At 47.5% G+C, this 17,500-nt stretch overlaps 1 protein-coding gene across 1 annotated transcript in view; it reads left to right on the top strand.

Annotated features, from left to right (window-relative positions):
* Positions 1 to 16,814, top strand: part of ralgapa2 (Ral GTPase activating protein catalytic subunit alpha 2) — a 238,429-nt gene extending 221,615 nt beyond the window's left edge. Inside the window, exons 42-43 of the mRNA XM_083792352.1 lie at positions 1,181 to 1,305; positions 16,101 to 16,814. Of these exons, the coding sequence (XP_083648478.1) occupies positions 1,181 to 1,305; positions 16,101 to 16,273 (298 nt within the window). The 3' untranslated portion in view covers positions 16,274 to 16,814. The remainder of the gene's footprint in view (positions 1 to 1,180; positions 1,306 to 16,100) is intronic.
* Positions 16,815 to 17,500: the final 686 nt, after the last annotated feature.

The raw sequence follows: 17,500 nt of genomic DNA, 5'->3' as shown, positions 1-17,500 counted from the left end.
TCAGTAGGCTGGGTACTGGTCAGTAGGCTGGCTGGGTATTGGTCAGTAGGCTGGGTACTGGTCAGTAGGCTGGCTGGGTATTGGTCAGTAGGCTGGGTACTGGTCAGTAGGCTGGCTGGGTATTGGTCAGTAGGCTGGCTGGGTACTGGTCAGTAGGCTGGGTACTGGTCAGTAGGCTGCCTGGGTACTGGTCAGTAGGCTGGGTACTGGTCAGTAGGCTGGCTGGGTACTGGTCAGTAGGCTGGGTACTGGTCAGTAGGCTGGCTGGGTACTGGTCAGTAGGCTGGGTACTGGTCAGTAGGCTGGGTACTGGTCAGTAGGCTGGCTGGGTACTGGTCAGTAGGCTGGGTGGGTACTGGTCAGTAGGCTGGGTACTGGTCAGTAGGCTGGGTACTGGTCAGTAGGCTGCCTGGGTACTGGTCAGTAGGCTGGGTGGGTACTGGTCAGTAGGCTGGCTGGGTACTGGTCAGTAGTGTAAAGCACTGGTTTTCAACCCTTTGCATATCGAGGTCCATTATTTATTCTGCATTTGAGCCACGGACCACCGTTTGATGAGATATAGCCTCTCGGAACCAAAATAGGAGAGATAAAAAAGAACATTTCTCTACAGTCTCTAATTGTGTAGACTTTTTTTTAAGTAATGCAGATTTTTAACAATAATTGAGGGCTCTCAAGAGTTAAAGATTTAAAAGCTGGGGACCCCCCCCCCCCCCCCACATATTATTAGATGTAATTGTAATTAGTTGATCACTTCAGCGTTGCAGCTGGCAAAGCTGGGGGTGATTTGAATGACTTTGTGTGACTGCGTAGCTTAACATTTAATGTATGTTTGCTCATCTGCAAAGTAACTAAATTGATCAGTGCCTCGGGGTGTGTGTGTGTGTGTGTGTGTGTGTGTGTGTGTGTGTGTGTGTGTGTGTGTGTGTGTGTGTGTGTGTGTGTGTGTGTGTGTGTGTGCGCCTCTTGTGAATGGATTTGATCCTAATCGGATGATTATTTGATGCTAATCATGTTGTGTTAACACCATCCATCTCTCTGCTCATTAGGATTCAGGATGCATTCCTTTTTTTTGTCATGTGACGTTATCGGTCTCTCATCGTGTGCGAGTGTCTCTCTCTCTCTCTCTCTCTCTGTCCGTCCAATCGATTCCGTCCGTCTTCCTTAACGGTAGTCCAATCAGCTATGAGGAGCGGGCCCTCTACCTGGAGGCCATCGTGCAGAACCACCGCGAGGTGATGACGTTCGAGGACTTTGCGTCTCAGGTGTTCTCGCCGTCGCCCAGCTTCTACCCCATGAGTGGGACAGGTGAGCATGTCCTCCGCCCCCTAACCCTATAAAGCCAACTCCACCCAGCTTGTTCTGTGTCTTTGTGTCTGTGTTTAATGGCCGCTCCAGTGGAACCCCAATGGTTTGACCAAACATTTGTGTTTGATGGGGGGTGGGGGGGGAAGACGTGGGCAGAACACATCCGTCAACGCTGGGTTCAGACCCAGCGTTGACGGATGAACACGAGACGGGTGTCTTGAATGTGTGAACGCAGCCCAGTGAGGGCATTTGTCGACCCCGCCCCGCTCTGCCCCGCCACCCCTCCTGGTGCTGCGGCCATCTTGTTTTCCTGAACACAATGTAAACAATGGGAGCCGAGAAAGGCCCTTTATCATTGGCATCAACACCTGAAGGAAGTCTGAAGACTTATCCCGTTTTGGGGCGGGAACCCCTTTCGGTGTTAACATTACGTTACGCTTTAGCTATTTAAAAATAGCAGACCTTCAGCTCGTAGCGCGCCACCGAGTGGCGCGCTACGAGCTGTAGGTCTGCTATTTTTGAAAAATCGAAGGACGACTGACATTAGAAACATGGCTTTTTCAGAAAACTGTCATTTTCAAACAGACATTGTTCTGTGCATAGAGCCCATCGTTCTGTGCATAGAGCCCGTCGTTCTGTGCATAGAGCCCATTGTTCTGTGCATAGAGCCCATCGTTCTGTGCATAGAGCCCGTCGTTCTGTGCATAGAGCCCATCGTTCTGTGCATAGAGCCCGTCGTTCTGTGCATAGAGCCCATTATTCTGTGCATAGAGCCCATCGTTCTGTGCATAGAGCCCGTCGTTCTGTGCATAGAGCCCGTCGTTCTGTGCATAGAGCCCATCGTTCTGTGCATAGAGCCCGTCGTTCTGTGCATAGAGCCCGTCGTTCTGTGCATAGAGCCCGTCGTTCTGTGCATAGAGCCCGTCGTTCTGTGCATAGAGCCCGTCGTTCTGTGCATAGAGCCCGTCGTTCTGTGCATAGAGCCCATTGTTCTGTGCATAGAGCCCGTCGTTCTGTGCATAGAGCCCGTCGTTCTGTGCATAGAGACCATTGTTCTGTGCATAGAGCCCGTCGTTCTGTGCATAGAGCCCGTCGTTCTGTGCATAGAGCCCGTCGTTCTGTGCATAGAGCCCGTCGTTCTGTGCATAGAGCCCATCGTTCTGTGCATAGAGCCCATTGTTCTGTGCATAGAGCCCGTCGTTCTGTGCATAGAGCCCATTGTTCTGTGCATAGAGCCTGTCGTTCTGTGCATAGAGCCCGTCGTTCTGTGCATAGAGCCCATCGTTCTGTGCATAGAGCCCGTCGTTCTGTGCATAGAGCCCATCGTTCTGTGCATAGAGCCCATCGTTCTGTGCATAGAGCCTGTCGTTCTGTGCATAGAGCCCATTGTTCTGTGCATAGAGCCCGTCGTTCTGTGCATAGAGCCCATCGTTCTGTGCATAGAGCCTGTCGTTCTGTGCATAGAGCCCATCGTTCTGTGCATAGAGCCCATCGTTCTGTGCATAGAGCCCGTCGTTCTGTGCATAGAGCCCGTCGTTCTGTGCATAGAGCCCGTCGTTCTGTGCATAGAGCCCACTGTATGGCTCTTTTCCAATAGGAAGGGTACCTCGGAACCTTTCATAACGTGAAACTTTTTTCCCCCAAAACCTGTTGATTTCTGTGATATGTTTTGTTTGTCTGTTTGTTTACTTTTCCATTATAACCAGAGCTACACCTGAAGGGAAGTATTGTCATGAAAGAAAAACGTAACGTAAATCCACAGGATCGCACACGTCGCAATCATCTCTCTGTCTTTCTGTCTCTCTCTCGCGCGCGCGCTCGCTCGTCCCGAGCACATGCTCGCTGATGAATATCAAACGGCGAGCCGAGCTTCAAAACCCTTCGCTCCTCGTTTCAAGCAAACCTGCATCTTTTCCATGCAATTACTCTCCTGTGAATATAAGCGGCCTTGTTAAATGAAGGTCACTGAGACTCGTAAAACCAGCGTGTGGCATCCATCCCAGCGTGTCACTTTAACAGAAGGGAGAGGACAACAACGTGTCTTATCTCTCTCTCTCTCGCTCCTACAAGCTGTGATCGATCTGCGGCCGCGCTTCACTTCAGATCAATACACGGTTGCACTTTTCCACTCCGTTTGAACTGGATGGAACGCGTTCTATTGTAACAGAGGAAGCCTCGGATATCTTATCACGCTCACGTCTTTCAAAGTGCGTGCGTGCGTGCAATTTGTGTGTGTGTGTGTGTGTGTGTGTGCCTGTGTGCGCGTGTATATGAGTATATGTGTGTCTGTGTGTGTACTTATTATACTTGTGAGGGCCACATTTAACCACGCGTATAGTCGAATTTCAGATATGGACGCTGTGATGACCGTTTTCCTGAGAGAATTGGTTTGCTTCAAGGTTAATTAAGAATTTAATAGTTAGGCTTTTTGGTTTAAGCAATATTACACTGTAAGCAGCAAGTGCCATTAATGACAGTAACGCACACCCTCTAGTGTAATATTGCAATTGCCCATTTTGGGCCGGAACCCCTTTTGGTGTTAGCATTATGTAATGCTTTAGCTATTGTAAAATAGCAGATCCGCGTTACGAGCTTGTAGGTCTGCTATTTTTGAAAAAACTAGCAGACTGACATAGAAACACAGCTTTTTCAGAAAACTGTCAGGATTTAGAAGACATTTTTAGAATCTGATCTCAGGTCAAAATGGGTTAAAACTAAGATAGTCGCCAAAAACATCTTATTTTTTTTATGACGGATGAAGCCACTACAACCACAAATGTCCCAAGAAACTAGCTAGCCTATAGCCACCGACTCTGGGAGAACAGAGCAGCTGAATTCTTTGTTTTGATTAGCCGTTCCATGATGATGGTTTGAAGCACAGCTAGAAGGCTGTTTTAACCAATCAGATTGCTTCCTCGAAACGACCTATTGTATAATTAGGGTTAGTCAGCCTGGTTACACTTGGCTGCGTGCCAGTATTTTGCACCAAAAATAGCTAATCTACAAGTTTATAGTGATTCGCCCTGCGTCACGTGAGCTTGTAAATAAGCTATGTTCGGCTTTAGGATTAGGGTTAAAAATGGCATGAATGTGAAAAAACGGCATTCATAAAATGTCGCTGTCTAGTAATATCAGTGTGTGTGTGTGTGCGCGAGTGTGCGTTTGCGTGTGCGCGCGGTCCGTGTCATTACCTATTTTGTAAAAGTGTGCTTTGAAATGTTGACTGGGCATGTGATAATTAAGTGTGAATGATGACTGTGTGTGTGTGTGTGTGTGTGTGTGTGTGTGTGTGTGTGTGTGTGTGTGTGTACTCACCTGCACATTGTGTGCGCGCTGCTGTTCATGTGTGTTTGCTGAGCTCCCAGGTGCGACATGGAGGCTGTTGCTCGCAGCGTCCCATTGATACTCCGTTAGTACAACGGCGTCGCTTGCCGAAAAGAAGAGAACGTGTTGCATCGCAATTATAAATAATGAATCCCCCAAAAATATCTTGGCTTTTTTTTTATGTACCGCGACAAAACATGGTAGTTTTGGAGCGCCATTTGAAAATAGTCTGTGCCAGGGATCCCCCATGAAATAATATTTTAGTGTTTTTGATTTGATTTAGCTGTCCATTCTGTAAGTGGGTAGATGACAGTGGAGAGAGAGAGAGAAATCCACAATTCTGAATAGTCATTTTTACTGTATACATCCGGTAACACTTCTAGTTTGTGGAATAATTAAAATTAAACTCTCTCCCTTAACAGTTTCCGTGCTTTGAATGGATTACTCCAGGTTAATGTCGCTGCCATATCGGACATACGCGACTTTTGTTTTATGTGTTTAATCCGCCGCAATGTAAAAAATAAATAGAAAATCCTTCTTCGCCGCGGAGAAAGAGAGTAGATGCATCTGTTTGGATGATGAAACCGGAAATCGTCACATGCTGTGGGCTGCTAGGGCTTCTGGGAAATTGAGGCCAATTCAAACGAATGGGGTTCAACGCCTCATGGAGGAGGCTCCTGTGCTGCGTCTTCCGGGTGTACCAAGATGGCGGGTGGTCCGGCCGTTCATAACAAACGGGGGAAGCTTTTTTCGCTCGATTTTCGCGGATTAAAAGCCCAAATAATTCAGCGTATGCTCTAAAGGTAATACAACAATCTCGGCAGTGAAGGGGGGTTGATTAAAAGTCTGGTAAATCGTTTTCCGCAGTCAAACTGTTAACCTATTTAGGCCTCTTCTAAATCCGGACAGTTTTCTGAAATACCTAATGTTTCTATGTCAGTGGAGCTCAATATTTATCGCGGTGCTGCTGCCTCTTTTAAAAGCTTTCAAGTGGTCCTTGAGGGGGTTGCAGGTGGTCCCCAGCTCAATGATGGAGAGTTGGTAACCAAATGGACCCTCATAGATCTTTAACTCTTGTACGGGTCCATTTGGTTTCATTTTACGCTCTCAAGAGTTAAATTATTGCTATTGAACACCTGCATTAGTTAGTTTACAAGACGTCAACGCAATTAGAGAATGTAGAAGAACTGTTATTTTGATCAACGTTGGCCTGTTGTCTCTCCTAAACCAACCAAAATCGTATCCAACGATGACAAAAATATTCTTTCGTTTTGGTTCTGCAAGGCTAAAAAGGCCATCAAATGGCGGTCTGTGGCTCAAATGACGAATAAATAATGGACTTTGATATTGAAAAGGGTTGAAAACCACGGACCAATTCTACAGCGCAGAAACGGATGCAGTGTTGCAGTGCAGTGCAGTGGAGTACAGTAGCGCTGTGCACCGTAATGCAGGGGAGGGGAGGGGAGGGGAGGGGAGGGGAGGGGAGGGGAGGGGGGAGAGAACATAAAGGGACAGAATCCATCCATAGGAGGGGTGGAGGGCTTGAGAGAGAGCGAGGTATAGTATAGGAAGAGAGAGAGAGTGAAGAAAGAGCTTGTAATTACCCAACCGCCCCGTCGTTCAAGTCTGTTAGCTGATGATGACAGGCTTTTTTTCTCCTTTCTTTCTTTCTTTCTTTTTTTTTCAGAGGCGTTGGGCTCTTTTGTAGCCAGGCAGAGAGAGAGAGAGAGAGAGAGGGGTGAGAGAGGTTAGGCCAGCTTGAGAACACAGTCATTTTTCTGTGCCACTAAATGAGGGATTTGTTTCGCGCTGGGGGGAGACAGTAATGTAATGAAGTAATGTCGCACCTCTTCAAGCCCTGCGGAAACTCACCCTGAATGGCAATTTGTACATGCGCCGGAATATGCCTGCTTAAATAGATTAACGTGTGTGTGTGTGTGTGCGCACGCGCGTACACGTGCGCGCATGCACACGTGATGTCATGTCTCACGTCTGTTTCATTCTGAAAAAATGTTATGTCGGTCAGCTACATTTGGGAACATTTCAGCAATGCCATTAAGCAATTTCACACACATCACCTTCACCTGGCAATCTTCTACAGTCTGCACCTGCAGGGATAGGTTTGAATCCTCTCGCGAGGACCGATAATGATGCCTCTTTAAAAAGAATATTGCTGGAAGTTTCATATTAATGGGACCATATACAAAGCGTCATATTTGAAAACAATATAATAATAATAATAATATAATAATATAATATTAATGTTAGGAACAACTGTATACTTTAATCTGTAGTTCAACTCAGCAGGGATAGGCTTTAGCACGCATGCACGCAAACACATGCATGCATGCACAGTTATCACAGCTTTGTTGTTTTGTCCATTTTCTCCCCCTGTATTTACAATTTAGGCATTTAGCCTAAATATTTACAGAGGTTCTGCAGATACAGTATAACATAATGTAATTGTGACATGTCTTGTTCAACAGATAATAATGTGGTGACCAATTGAAGTCTTTGACGGGTCTTTTCCATGCTGTAGCTTTTCCATTGTTTGCCATCAATGAGGCTGTGGTGTCTGGCTTTAAAACACTGCCCTTCATTTTCACCCCTCTCTCTCTGTGTGTGTGTGTGTGTGTGTGTGTGTGTGTGTGTGTGTGTGTGTGTGTGTGTGTGTGTGTGTGTGTGTGTGTGTGTGTGTGTGTGTGTGTGTGTGTGTGTGGGTGCGCACGCACGCACACACGACGCTAGGTGTGGGCAGAAAGATCGATTCACTCAAATTTCGTTATTTTTAAAGACACTTTTTTTTAAATCTGGCTGCGTATGATTCAACTTTTCGTGGTTTATATTGTTTATAATTAAATGTTGTAGTATAATACAATTCAATTAACTTGTGGGTGGAAAGAAATCACAAAAGAGAAATCTAATCGCAACAATCGTTGAATCGCAATATAATTCAAATCGACACCGTAGGCATCGATACGATAGGCCTATTGTATCCAAAAACCGGAGGTAAGTGAACCGTCCCACTCCTAGTGTGCCGCGCGAGCGTGTATGCTAGTTTCTCCCTCCCTCCATCCATCCATCCTTCCATCACGTATGTATGTCCGTATATGGTCGCTGCTTCTTGCTCCCATTGCAGCTCACTAACATCTCATCCATGCTCCATGCCAGGCTGCAGGCGTTGGGCCTGCAGCTCACTAACATCTCATCCATGCTCCATGCCAGGCTGCAGGCGTTGGCCTGGGATGCAGGGTGACTTCCAGGGATTCCCCTCCTGGGCCAAGCTGGACTGTAAGACTCTGCCTGCTTCCTGACGAGCTTTAGGCATGACGCCCTGCCCCCACCCCCCCACCCACCATCCCCCGTCAATGCACACGGCTTCATCACATAGAGCAGCACTCTGGGGTGCGCTTGGTTTAGCGCTCCAGGTTTTTGTGGGAGAGGCTAAAAAACTAAAAGTCTAAACCATTCTCTTGAATGCAGAATATATTCGATATGCACACAGACAGCAGCCATGTTGGAACGGGCACTGCCCATGAGTCAGACATCCCGTTAGTTAGACCTGCGTGGCCGGTTAAGACTCGCCCGTGCGGCGGGTTTGAAAAAAAATCACCTGTGGCTCCCGACGTGCGTGGCGGGTTACAACTAATCCGTGCTGCGGGTTGAAAATCACCCGTGGCTTCCTGTGAGGTTATAGGGTTTGGGATTGTGTTAGTTCGGAATTAGGGGAGGTCGGACTATGGAGAGGTCAGAATAATGACATGGCAGCGTTGGAAAGAAATTGGTCCTTGATGGTGTTACCAATGCTACTAATAAAGTATCTAAGGCTCACTGGAAGCACTCTGCTACACCAGTGGCTCTCAAAGTGTGGTCCAGGTACCCTTTCTTTCCAAGTATTTAGACCTAAGTTCGATTCTACAAAATCTTCTAAATCGTGACAGTTTTCAGATGGTTCAATCAGTGGTTCTCAAACTATTTCATGTCAAGATTATATGTAATCGGCCGCCGACCCCCATCAGAAAATATGTAGTTCCCAGAAGCAAAGATTTTGAGTTAAAAACGTTCGCTCTGAAAGAATATATTAAAAGATTTTCACGCTATGAGCTTGTAGATCTGCTATTTTTCAGTAGCTAAAGTATAACATAATGCTTAAAACACCAAAAGGGGTTCCCGCCCAGAATTGGTTAACCCAGCCTGTCAGCTCATCCCTATAGAGCGGCGCAGTCCCTCCCCCTTTCAGAACAACGAACGGCCCAGGAAATGAAAACGCAATGCATTTCCCCATAGGCAGTTTTTATTTAATTTATTTAAAGACCTTGTAAGCGTCGTACGAAGCCAAATCTTGTCGTGACAAATCATGACAACACACACAATATTTTGGACCAAACAAATAATTACAAAAAAAGTGTTGTAACCTGCCGTTTTTTTCTACTTTCTAATTCTTTGTTTGGCCCGAAATATTGTGTGTGTTGTCATGATTTGTCACGACAAGAGTTGGCTTCGTACGACGCTTAATAGGTCTTAAAATAAATTAAATAAAAACTGCCTATGAAGAAATGCATTGCGTTTTCATTTCCTGGGCCGTTCGTTGTTCTGAAAGGGGGAGGGACTGCGCCGCTCTGTAGTCCCGCCCCCTCGAGAGACCCGGAAAAGAAATCCCCGTTCATTTTCCTCATAGACTTTTCAGAAAGTATTTATTTAAAGACGTTTACGCCACGGACAAAGCCAACTCTTGTCGTGACAAATCATGACAATAAACACAATGTTTTGGGCCAAACAAAGAATTAGAAAGTAGAAGAAAACGGCAGGTTACAACACTTTTTTTGTTGTTTTTCTTCTTTGTAATTATTTGTTTGGTCCAAAATATTGTGTGTGTAGTCATTTGTCACGACTCGAGTTGTCTTCGTTACGACGCTTAAACGGTCTTTAAATAAATACTTTTCGAAATGTCTACGGGAAAAATGCATTGGGATTCATTTCCTGGGCCTGGCTTCGTCATGAAAGGGGGCGGGACTGCGACGCTCTATAAGGAATGAATGAATCATTTGAACCCTGACCTGGCTGCTCGGGGTCCCCGAATGCAACCTCACTCTAAGCTCTGCAGCCACACTCCACCCTCTGCAACCTCACTACACCCTCAGCAACCTCACTACACCCTCAGCAACCTCACTACACCCTCAGCAACCTCACTACACCCTCTGCAACCTCACTACACCCTCAGCAACCTCACTACACCCTCAGCAACCTCACTACACCCTCAGCAACCTCACTAGTACTACACCCTCAGCAACCTCACTACACCCTCTGCAACCTCACTACACCCTCTGCAACCTCACCCCACGATTCTGCAACATGCAACCACCTCATGAATGAGCACAGCCAGATCACACTGCATGAACCAGACAGACCAGTCCATCTGCCATCGGCCATCAGTCACACGCTGGACATGTTGCTTTTACATGACACTTGGTTGTGACGTAAAAGCAAAATAAGACTATGAACTGTGGTCAATACAGACGCAAGCCGCGCCATTCCTGATGTGATGTTTCTTTGCTCGTTGTATTGTATTGGTCATTGTCCATAAACTAAATGTGCGCTATGATATCCAGGTATATATATCTATATATATATCTGTGAACCTTCTGCCACCTCTGGGGGGTTGGGGAGGTCATTTGAAAACTGTTTATTCTCAAACCGATTCCTGGTGTTCGGAGCTCTTCAGCAGGGTGACCTGTCTCATTAAAACACTGAAGAGCTCCCTGGAGACCTAGCCCCCCCCCCCACCCCCACCCCAAAGAAACCTTGAAGTATTATGCTGTGTTTAGCCTGGCGGTGACACGAAGCTACAGACTGACTTGTTATGTGAATGCTAACATATTTTTTCTTCTCAGCTCTCCAATTACATGTTAAAATCATATAATATCATTATAAAAAAAAGCTCAAATCTAAAACAGTGGTTTTCAACCAGTGGTCCGGGGACCACCAGTGGTCCTTGAGGTGGTCCCCAGCTAAATGATGGAGAGTTGGTAACCAAGTGGACCCTTATAGACCTTTAACTCTGGAGAGCGTAACATGAAACAAAGTCTACACATGTAGAGCATGTAGAAGAATCGTTATTTTGATCAAAGCTTGCCTGTCATCTCCCACTAATGGCACCAACATCAATATAGCATGGAATTGTGGAGAAAATCCACAATCCCTTGAAGAAGAAAAAAAAAAACACGATAACCTAATATTCTTTAGTTTTGGGTCTGAGAGGCTCAAGGTCCGTGGCTCAAATGAATAATGGACCATGATATGAAAAGGGTTGAAAACCTTTAGCTGATCTAAAATGGCACAGAATCTGCTTCCCATGTTTTATAGCGCCTTAACATACCGGTAGACCGTGTCATGGGAGTGGCTGTGTTGTGGCTCTCTGTATACCGCTAGCTCTGAACACGGCATCAACCGGAGTCCCATTCATCATCACTGCTGTCTGTAACCTCTAAAATAAATAAACATCCTTTCACCATCCTGTGGCTACGCATACAGTATATAGCCACAGATTGACATGAAACATGGGACAGATTGACCGGGGTCCCACCAAGTCAGCAGGTGATGACAAGGGATTGCGGAAGTGTCTCGTTTTACCTACTGGTCATAATGTGTGTATACTGTATGTGACTGTATTTTTTTTAACCCTTTATGTCTTGCATCCTTTCCAGTGACCATGCACTAACTATACTTTGCCAGGGTTGCCACACAAGCTGTCTGAAAAAACTTCCCTGAAACCGACATTTCAGCAGCATTGTGTCGTGTTGGGGAGCTGTGTGTGTGTTGGTTTGTGCCCTCCTCTTCTCTTACACGATGCTCTACTGTGTTTTTTTTCCTTTTTAGATTAAAAAAAAATATCTTAAAGGTCCAATAAGGGGTATTTGACGAAGGTAAGCCCCTCCTCGATCAGTCGGTCCGCTCGATCGGAAACGCTTGCCGTTTTGTTTTATTTATATTTCCTTCTCGGCCGGCGGTCTCCTTCACCTGTTTACCTTCTCACACTCTCGTTAACTCACCTTGGCTGGTTTCTTCCACCCTTCTCCCCACCTCCCTCTTTCTGTTGGTTGGATACTAACCAAAGCTTGGTTTGAACCCAGAGCTGTGTGTGTGTGTGTGTGTGACACAAAGGGAATGGAAGGCTCTTGCTGGTTAATTGAGAGTGATGCACGGCGCGGTGGACAATTAGCACCCGACTACGTAGCAGCATGAACAATACAGCTACACCCTCAGCCCCACCCCCGCGCTCCTCGCTTCTGCATGCGGTTTGCCTTTATCTCCCCCCCCCCTCCCCCCCTCCTCCTCCTCCTCCCATCGCTTCCTCCTGTCGGAGAGAGAGAGAGGAGCGTGGCTGTTTGCCCGGGGCACAACTCTGAGACTCAACACCTGCCGCACTGGAAGACGCCTTTGTCGTTTAAAAAGCCTTGTTTGAACTGCTGCAGGCAGGCAGGCAGGGGACCAATGGGGGGAGCGCAGACATTTAAAGACGGCCCTTTGTTTACTATGCTCTCTGTCTGTCTGTCTGTCTGTCTGTCTGTCTGTCTGTCTGTCTGTCTGTCTGTCTGTCTGTCTGTCTGTCTGTCTGTCTGTCTGTCTGTCTGTCTGTCTGTCTGTCTGTCTGTCTGTCTGTCTGTCTGCCTGTCTGCCTGTCTGTCTGTCTGTCTGTCTGTCTGTCTCTGTATCTCTCACTCTGTGTCTGTCTCCCTCTGTGTGTGTGTGTGTGTGTGTGTGTGTGTGTGTGTGTGTGTGTGTGTGTGTGTGTGTGTGTGTGTGTGTCTCCCCCCCCCCCCCCCCTGGCCACAGTGCATTGTGGGTTGTGTGCGCAGAGCAGGAAACAACAGGTCCGTGATGTAGGAGGATAATGATGATGCATTATTAGTCTCTCAGGATCTGGGGTGTATTGTTTGATCTGTCAAAACCCACCAACTTCCTGTCAGAGTCCTCTTCTAAACAGAGAGAGAGAGCAGACTATACAGTAGAACCACCGTGGAACGACATGCTGCAACCACTGCACTCACACTACAGTACACTACAGTGTGTGTGTGTGTGTGTGTGTGTGTGTGTGTGTCACACTACTGTCCATGTAGACTAGAGAGGTCTTTATCTCTGAAAGGTAGCCCCCCCCCCCCCCCCCCCCCCATCACATGTCAGACACTGCACAGAAGGCAGATGGAGCTGCTTTGTAGATTCATATAGGAGGGAGAGAGAGGGTCTCGTTTATAGAGGCTGTGGGCTTTTCGGTGCGTTTGTCCTGAGGAATGGGCTGAGTTGAGCCCTGGGTGCCGGAATGCTGCGTTTCTCTTTCCTAGGGGTATGTTATGTACTGTATATGACCCCTTTTTGGGAGATTTTTGTAGAACATTTCAGACATCGTTGGATCTGATATCTTTGCTATTTTTGAAAGAAAACTTTTTGAAAATGAGATATCCCAAATCGGCACGGCAGGTTGAAAGTTCTTCAATCAGCCTTTTCAGTTGTTTTTGGACAAAACATCAGATTTAGTTTTTAGTAATTAAAACAAATTAGCAGGAACCTTTTTTTTATTTTTTAATAATTCACTCATTCCCATGAATAGCAATGTGATGAGCGACCCTGTGGTTTGGGAGGAAGCACCACCGTAGAGCAGCCCGCCCCGCCCCGCTCCCCCCAAAGTAAGCACAGGGGAGGAAGCACCACCGTAGAACAGCACCCTCGCCCCGCCCCCCCAAAGTAAGCACAGGGGAGGAAGCACCACCGTAGAACAGCACCCTCGCCCCGCTCCCCCCAAAGTAAGCACAGGGGAGGAAGCACCACCGTAGAGCAGCCCGCCCCGCCCCGCTCCCCCCAAAGTAAGCACAGGGGAGGAAGCACCACCGTAGAACAGCACCCTCGCCCCGCCCCGCTCCCCCAAAGTAAGCACAGGGGAGGAAGCACCACCGTAGAACAGCACCCTCGCCCCGCCCCGCCCCGCTCCCCCCAAAGTAAGCACAGGGGAGGAAGCACCACCGTAGAACAGCACCCTCGCCCCGCCCCGCTCCCCCCAAAGTAAGCACAGGGGAGGAAGCACCACCGTAGAACAGCACCCTCGCCCCGCCCCGCTCCCCCCAAAGTAAGCACAGGGGAGGAAGCACCACCGTAGAACAGCCCACCCCGCCCCGCTCCGCCCCGCTCCCCCCAAAGTAAGCAGAGCTCCTGGATGGTCGCTGCTCGCCGGTGGCGTCCCCGTCCCGCTACTGTGACCATCTGCTGCCCCTCTTTTTAGACGCTGCAACTCGAGACACTTCTCACACACACACACACACACACACACACGAAACAAGAACAGGAAAGAGAATATTCAGACAGATGCCAGGACTCCACAAAAGCTGCAGCTGAGTTCGTTAAAAAACAGAGACTTTTCGTGGCTAAAGTGGGCGGCAGACAGGGGGGATTGTGGGTAGTGGGAGTTTTTTTTTTTTTTTGGGGGGGGGGGGGAGGGGGATTGATTAGGGGTGAATTTGCAAAGCAGCAAGTGCCACTTAAGCCCTATTTTCTTTTCTCGTTTTAATAGTGGAAAATTGTTAACTTGGGGATCTGTTATTATTGAAGTCTTTTGAAATTCTTCTACATTTCTCGGTTTTAAAATTTGATTTCTTTCTCTCTTAACCCATTCTGACCGGGCACCCATTTTGGTGTCGGCATCATGTTATGCTTTAGCTATTGAAAAATAGTGGCGAGTGGCGCGATACGAGCTTGTAGGTCTGCTATTTTTGAAAAATCGAAGACACTTTTAGAATCTGATCTCAGGTCAGAATGGGTTAATAATGAAACTGTCAGGATGTAATAGACATTTTTAGAATCTGATCTCAGGTCAGGTTAAATGTATTTCTGAATCACGGCGAGCCCAAAACATGACCCCTCCGCAGGTTTGCATGTGGTTAAAAGCAGCGTCTTTCCGTGGGCTAAAAGCAGGTCGGCAGCAGGGAGGAGGACGCTTTTGGAATTGATGAGGGCTGAATTTGCAACGCTTTGGGGGGGGGGGGGGGGGGAGGGGGGTGGGATAGTGGAGACGACCGCGATGTTTCTGATTGTGTCCCCCGGCACCTTTTCACCAGGCTCACTTATCCCCGTTTGTCATCCCGTGGTAATCGCTGACACAAAGGTCTCTGAGTGCAGAGGAGGAGGACGACGGCCAACAAAAGGAAAAGACTTCACATGGTCCAACAGCAGACATAATGTGTCTTTTTTTTCTTTCATAGCGGGCTTTTTTTTTTCTTTTTTTTACTCTTTTTTTTTTTTTTTACAGCATGTGGCTTCAACCACTTGAAACCTCGCATCCCAGTTTTGGGTATCGCTATTTTGGGCATGTCATTATTATAAAATGACTTAATTATATTCAAGCTCACAACATGTCGCGATGTGTCGTGTGCTCGTTAAGTCTGCCATTGTTTCCGTGGTTAGGTGGCTCCGTTGGTTAAGTGGTTAAGTAGGTTGTTTGTGTTTTGGTTTTTTTTTGTCACAAATCATACAAGCATCTGGAAAAACATGCTTGTTGGAAAGACCGTCTCCGTTGATGGCCTTGAAATGACCGAGCATGTTTGCACCACAACAAGGCATGAGATCCGCTTCCTTGCACAAAAAACACCTTTGATCTCTCTCTCTCTCTCTCTCACTAAAAATGAATGCATTTATGATGGTGAACACTGCCGATGAGGCTGATCACAGTTCACACTGTCACACTTTTAATTTGTCATAATCATTGGTGTGGGTGTTTGTTCACTTGGTTTTGCTTCCATGGATGGATGCTGGTTGTGTGAGTCACGTGCACAGCAATGCACCTTCCAATGTGACACGTTCACATCTCCATATATCTGACCTCTCTCTCTCTCCCTCCCCACCCCTCTCTCTCCCCTTCCATCTTTCTCTGTCCCTCTCTCTCTCTCTGTCCCTAACTCACCTCTTTCTCTCTCTCTGTCCCTCACTCACACTCTTTCTCTCTCTCCCTCCGCCTCTCTCACTCTATCGCTCTATCTCTCCCTATACCTTTGTCCCTGTCTCTCTCCCTTTCTCTCATTCTATCCCTCTCCCCCTTTCCTCTCTCTTTCTCCCCCCTCCTCTCTCTCTGTCCTCTCTCTCTCTCTCTCCCCCTCTCCTCTCTCTCTCTCTCCCTCCTCTCTCTCTCTGTCCTCTCTCTCCCTCTCCTCTCTCTCTCTCCCTCCTCTCTCTCTCTGTCCTCTCTCTCCCTCTCTCTCTCTCTCTCTCTCTCAATCTCTCTCTCTCTCTCTCTCCCCCTCTCCTCTCTCTTTCTGTCCTCTCTCTCTCCCTCCTCTCTCTCTCTCTCTCTCCCTCTCCTCTCTCTTTCTGTCCTCTCTCTCTCTCTCCCCCTCTCCTCTCTCTCTCTGTCCTCTCTCTCCCTCTCCTCTCTCTCTCCTCTCCTCCATCCTCTCTCTCTCCCCTCTCCCCCCTCTCCTCTCCTCTCCCAGGCTCCCTGAGTGGCAGCACCAGCACTGAGCAGTGTGCTGTCCCCATGGCGGTGGTGCAGCCATCAGACAGTGCGGTGGACCAGGTCTCTCCCACCATGCCTCGTGCCACAAAGAACCGTGTCTCCGGGAAGCTCCGCCGCTCCGCCAGCGCCATCAGCAAATCCTCCAACTGAACTCTTTCTCCATCACCTCCTCCTCGTCCTATTCCTCCTCCCTCTGATTGGCTACTACGCCCCCTCGCGACTGCAGAGTTTTTAATGTGTGTGTGTGTGTGATATCGTTTGTCCGTCCGTCCGTCTGTCTGTTTGTGTCGTGTAGACACATAACTGGAGCACATTGCAATTTTGTGTTTTTTTTTAATTTAAGTGGCATTTATCGATGACTCTGGAAACATTTCCATTTTATTGTTTTGTTTTCGCCCGTTCAGCTGCTTAACCACATGAACCCTATAGCGTCACAACGTGTTGCGAGCTCGCAGAAGATTTGGTTGCAAAGGGAAATGCTAGCGGACCTAGTACAGAGCCCTGTGACGCGCCGCGGTCAAACTACATGGCACGCATTAGGGTTGAAGTGGTTTTTAATCAAGGCGGACGTTGAATACTTTAAGCTATTTATGTTCCATTAAATGCAAGCTTGAGCTGAAGGATATCGGAGCGATGTAGGAACATTACAACGTGACTGATCGTTAAGTCAACATGTGATGATGAAATGTTCCCTGTTGTGCACAATAATGTCTTAAGAGAGCCTCTACGGTAGCGCGCTCAGGCCTTGTTTATACTCTGTGGTGTAAGACGTCGTCGCTCGTCTCGCACGGTGGTTCTCACCCCCCCCCCCCCTCCCACACACACACACACACCTCCCCCCAATAATCATAGGCTATTTGATCTGGCGGAACCCCCCCTCCCCCCCCCCCCCCCCCACCACCCTGACAAGCACTTGGAATTGTAGGAGTTGAGGCGTTGCATTTAGTTTGACTTTGTTCCACAGATTCATAGCTGATCACAATTTTTATTTGACAATTTGGCCCAGTGTTTTACCAGTTTTTATAGGCCTATATATATAGTAGCCTATAGTTTGAACGAGTACCTTTGATAGAGTAATGGTCTTTTATTTATTAAAAATGTCTTTTAAAGTTCTTAAATTGCCCCACCCCCCCTACCCCCAAACAATCATGTGGGACTGGGGACCCTCCTGGGCAACCCGACCCACAGGTTGAGAACCACCGGCCTAACGTAACGACACGTGGTTATAGCGACGGCGACGACGACGACTTTGTGCGACGGAGCATGAATGAAAGCTCAAAGCTACAATCCATAACTTCATTTGAACGAATAAAACATTTTATTTGAACCAGTCTGCATGGTAGAGAGTGTTAATACAATAGAACTATATAGTCAGTA

Source organism: Protomyctophum parallelum (genome assembly GCF_964188405.1).
Source record: "Protomyctophum parallelum genome assembly, chromosome: 20".
Classification (NCBI taxonomy): Eukaryota; Metazoa; Chordata; class Actinopteri; order Myctophiformes; family Myctophidae; genus Protomyctophum; species Protomyctophum parallelum.
Note: the sequence above shows the minus strand (reverse complement) of the source record. Positions and strands in the feature narration are given on the sequence as shown.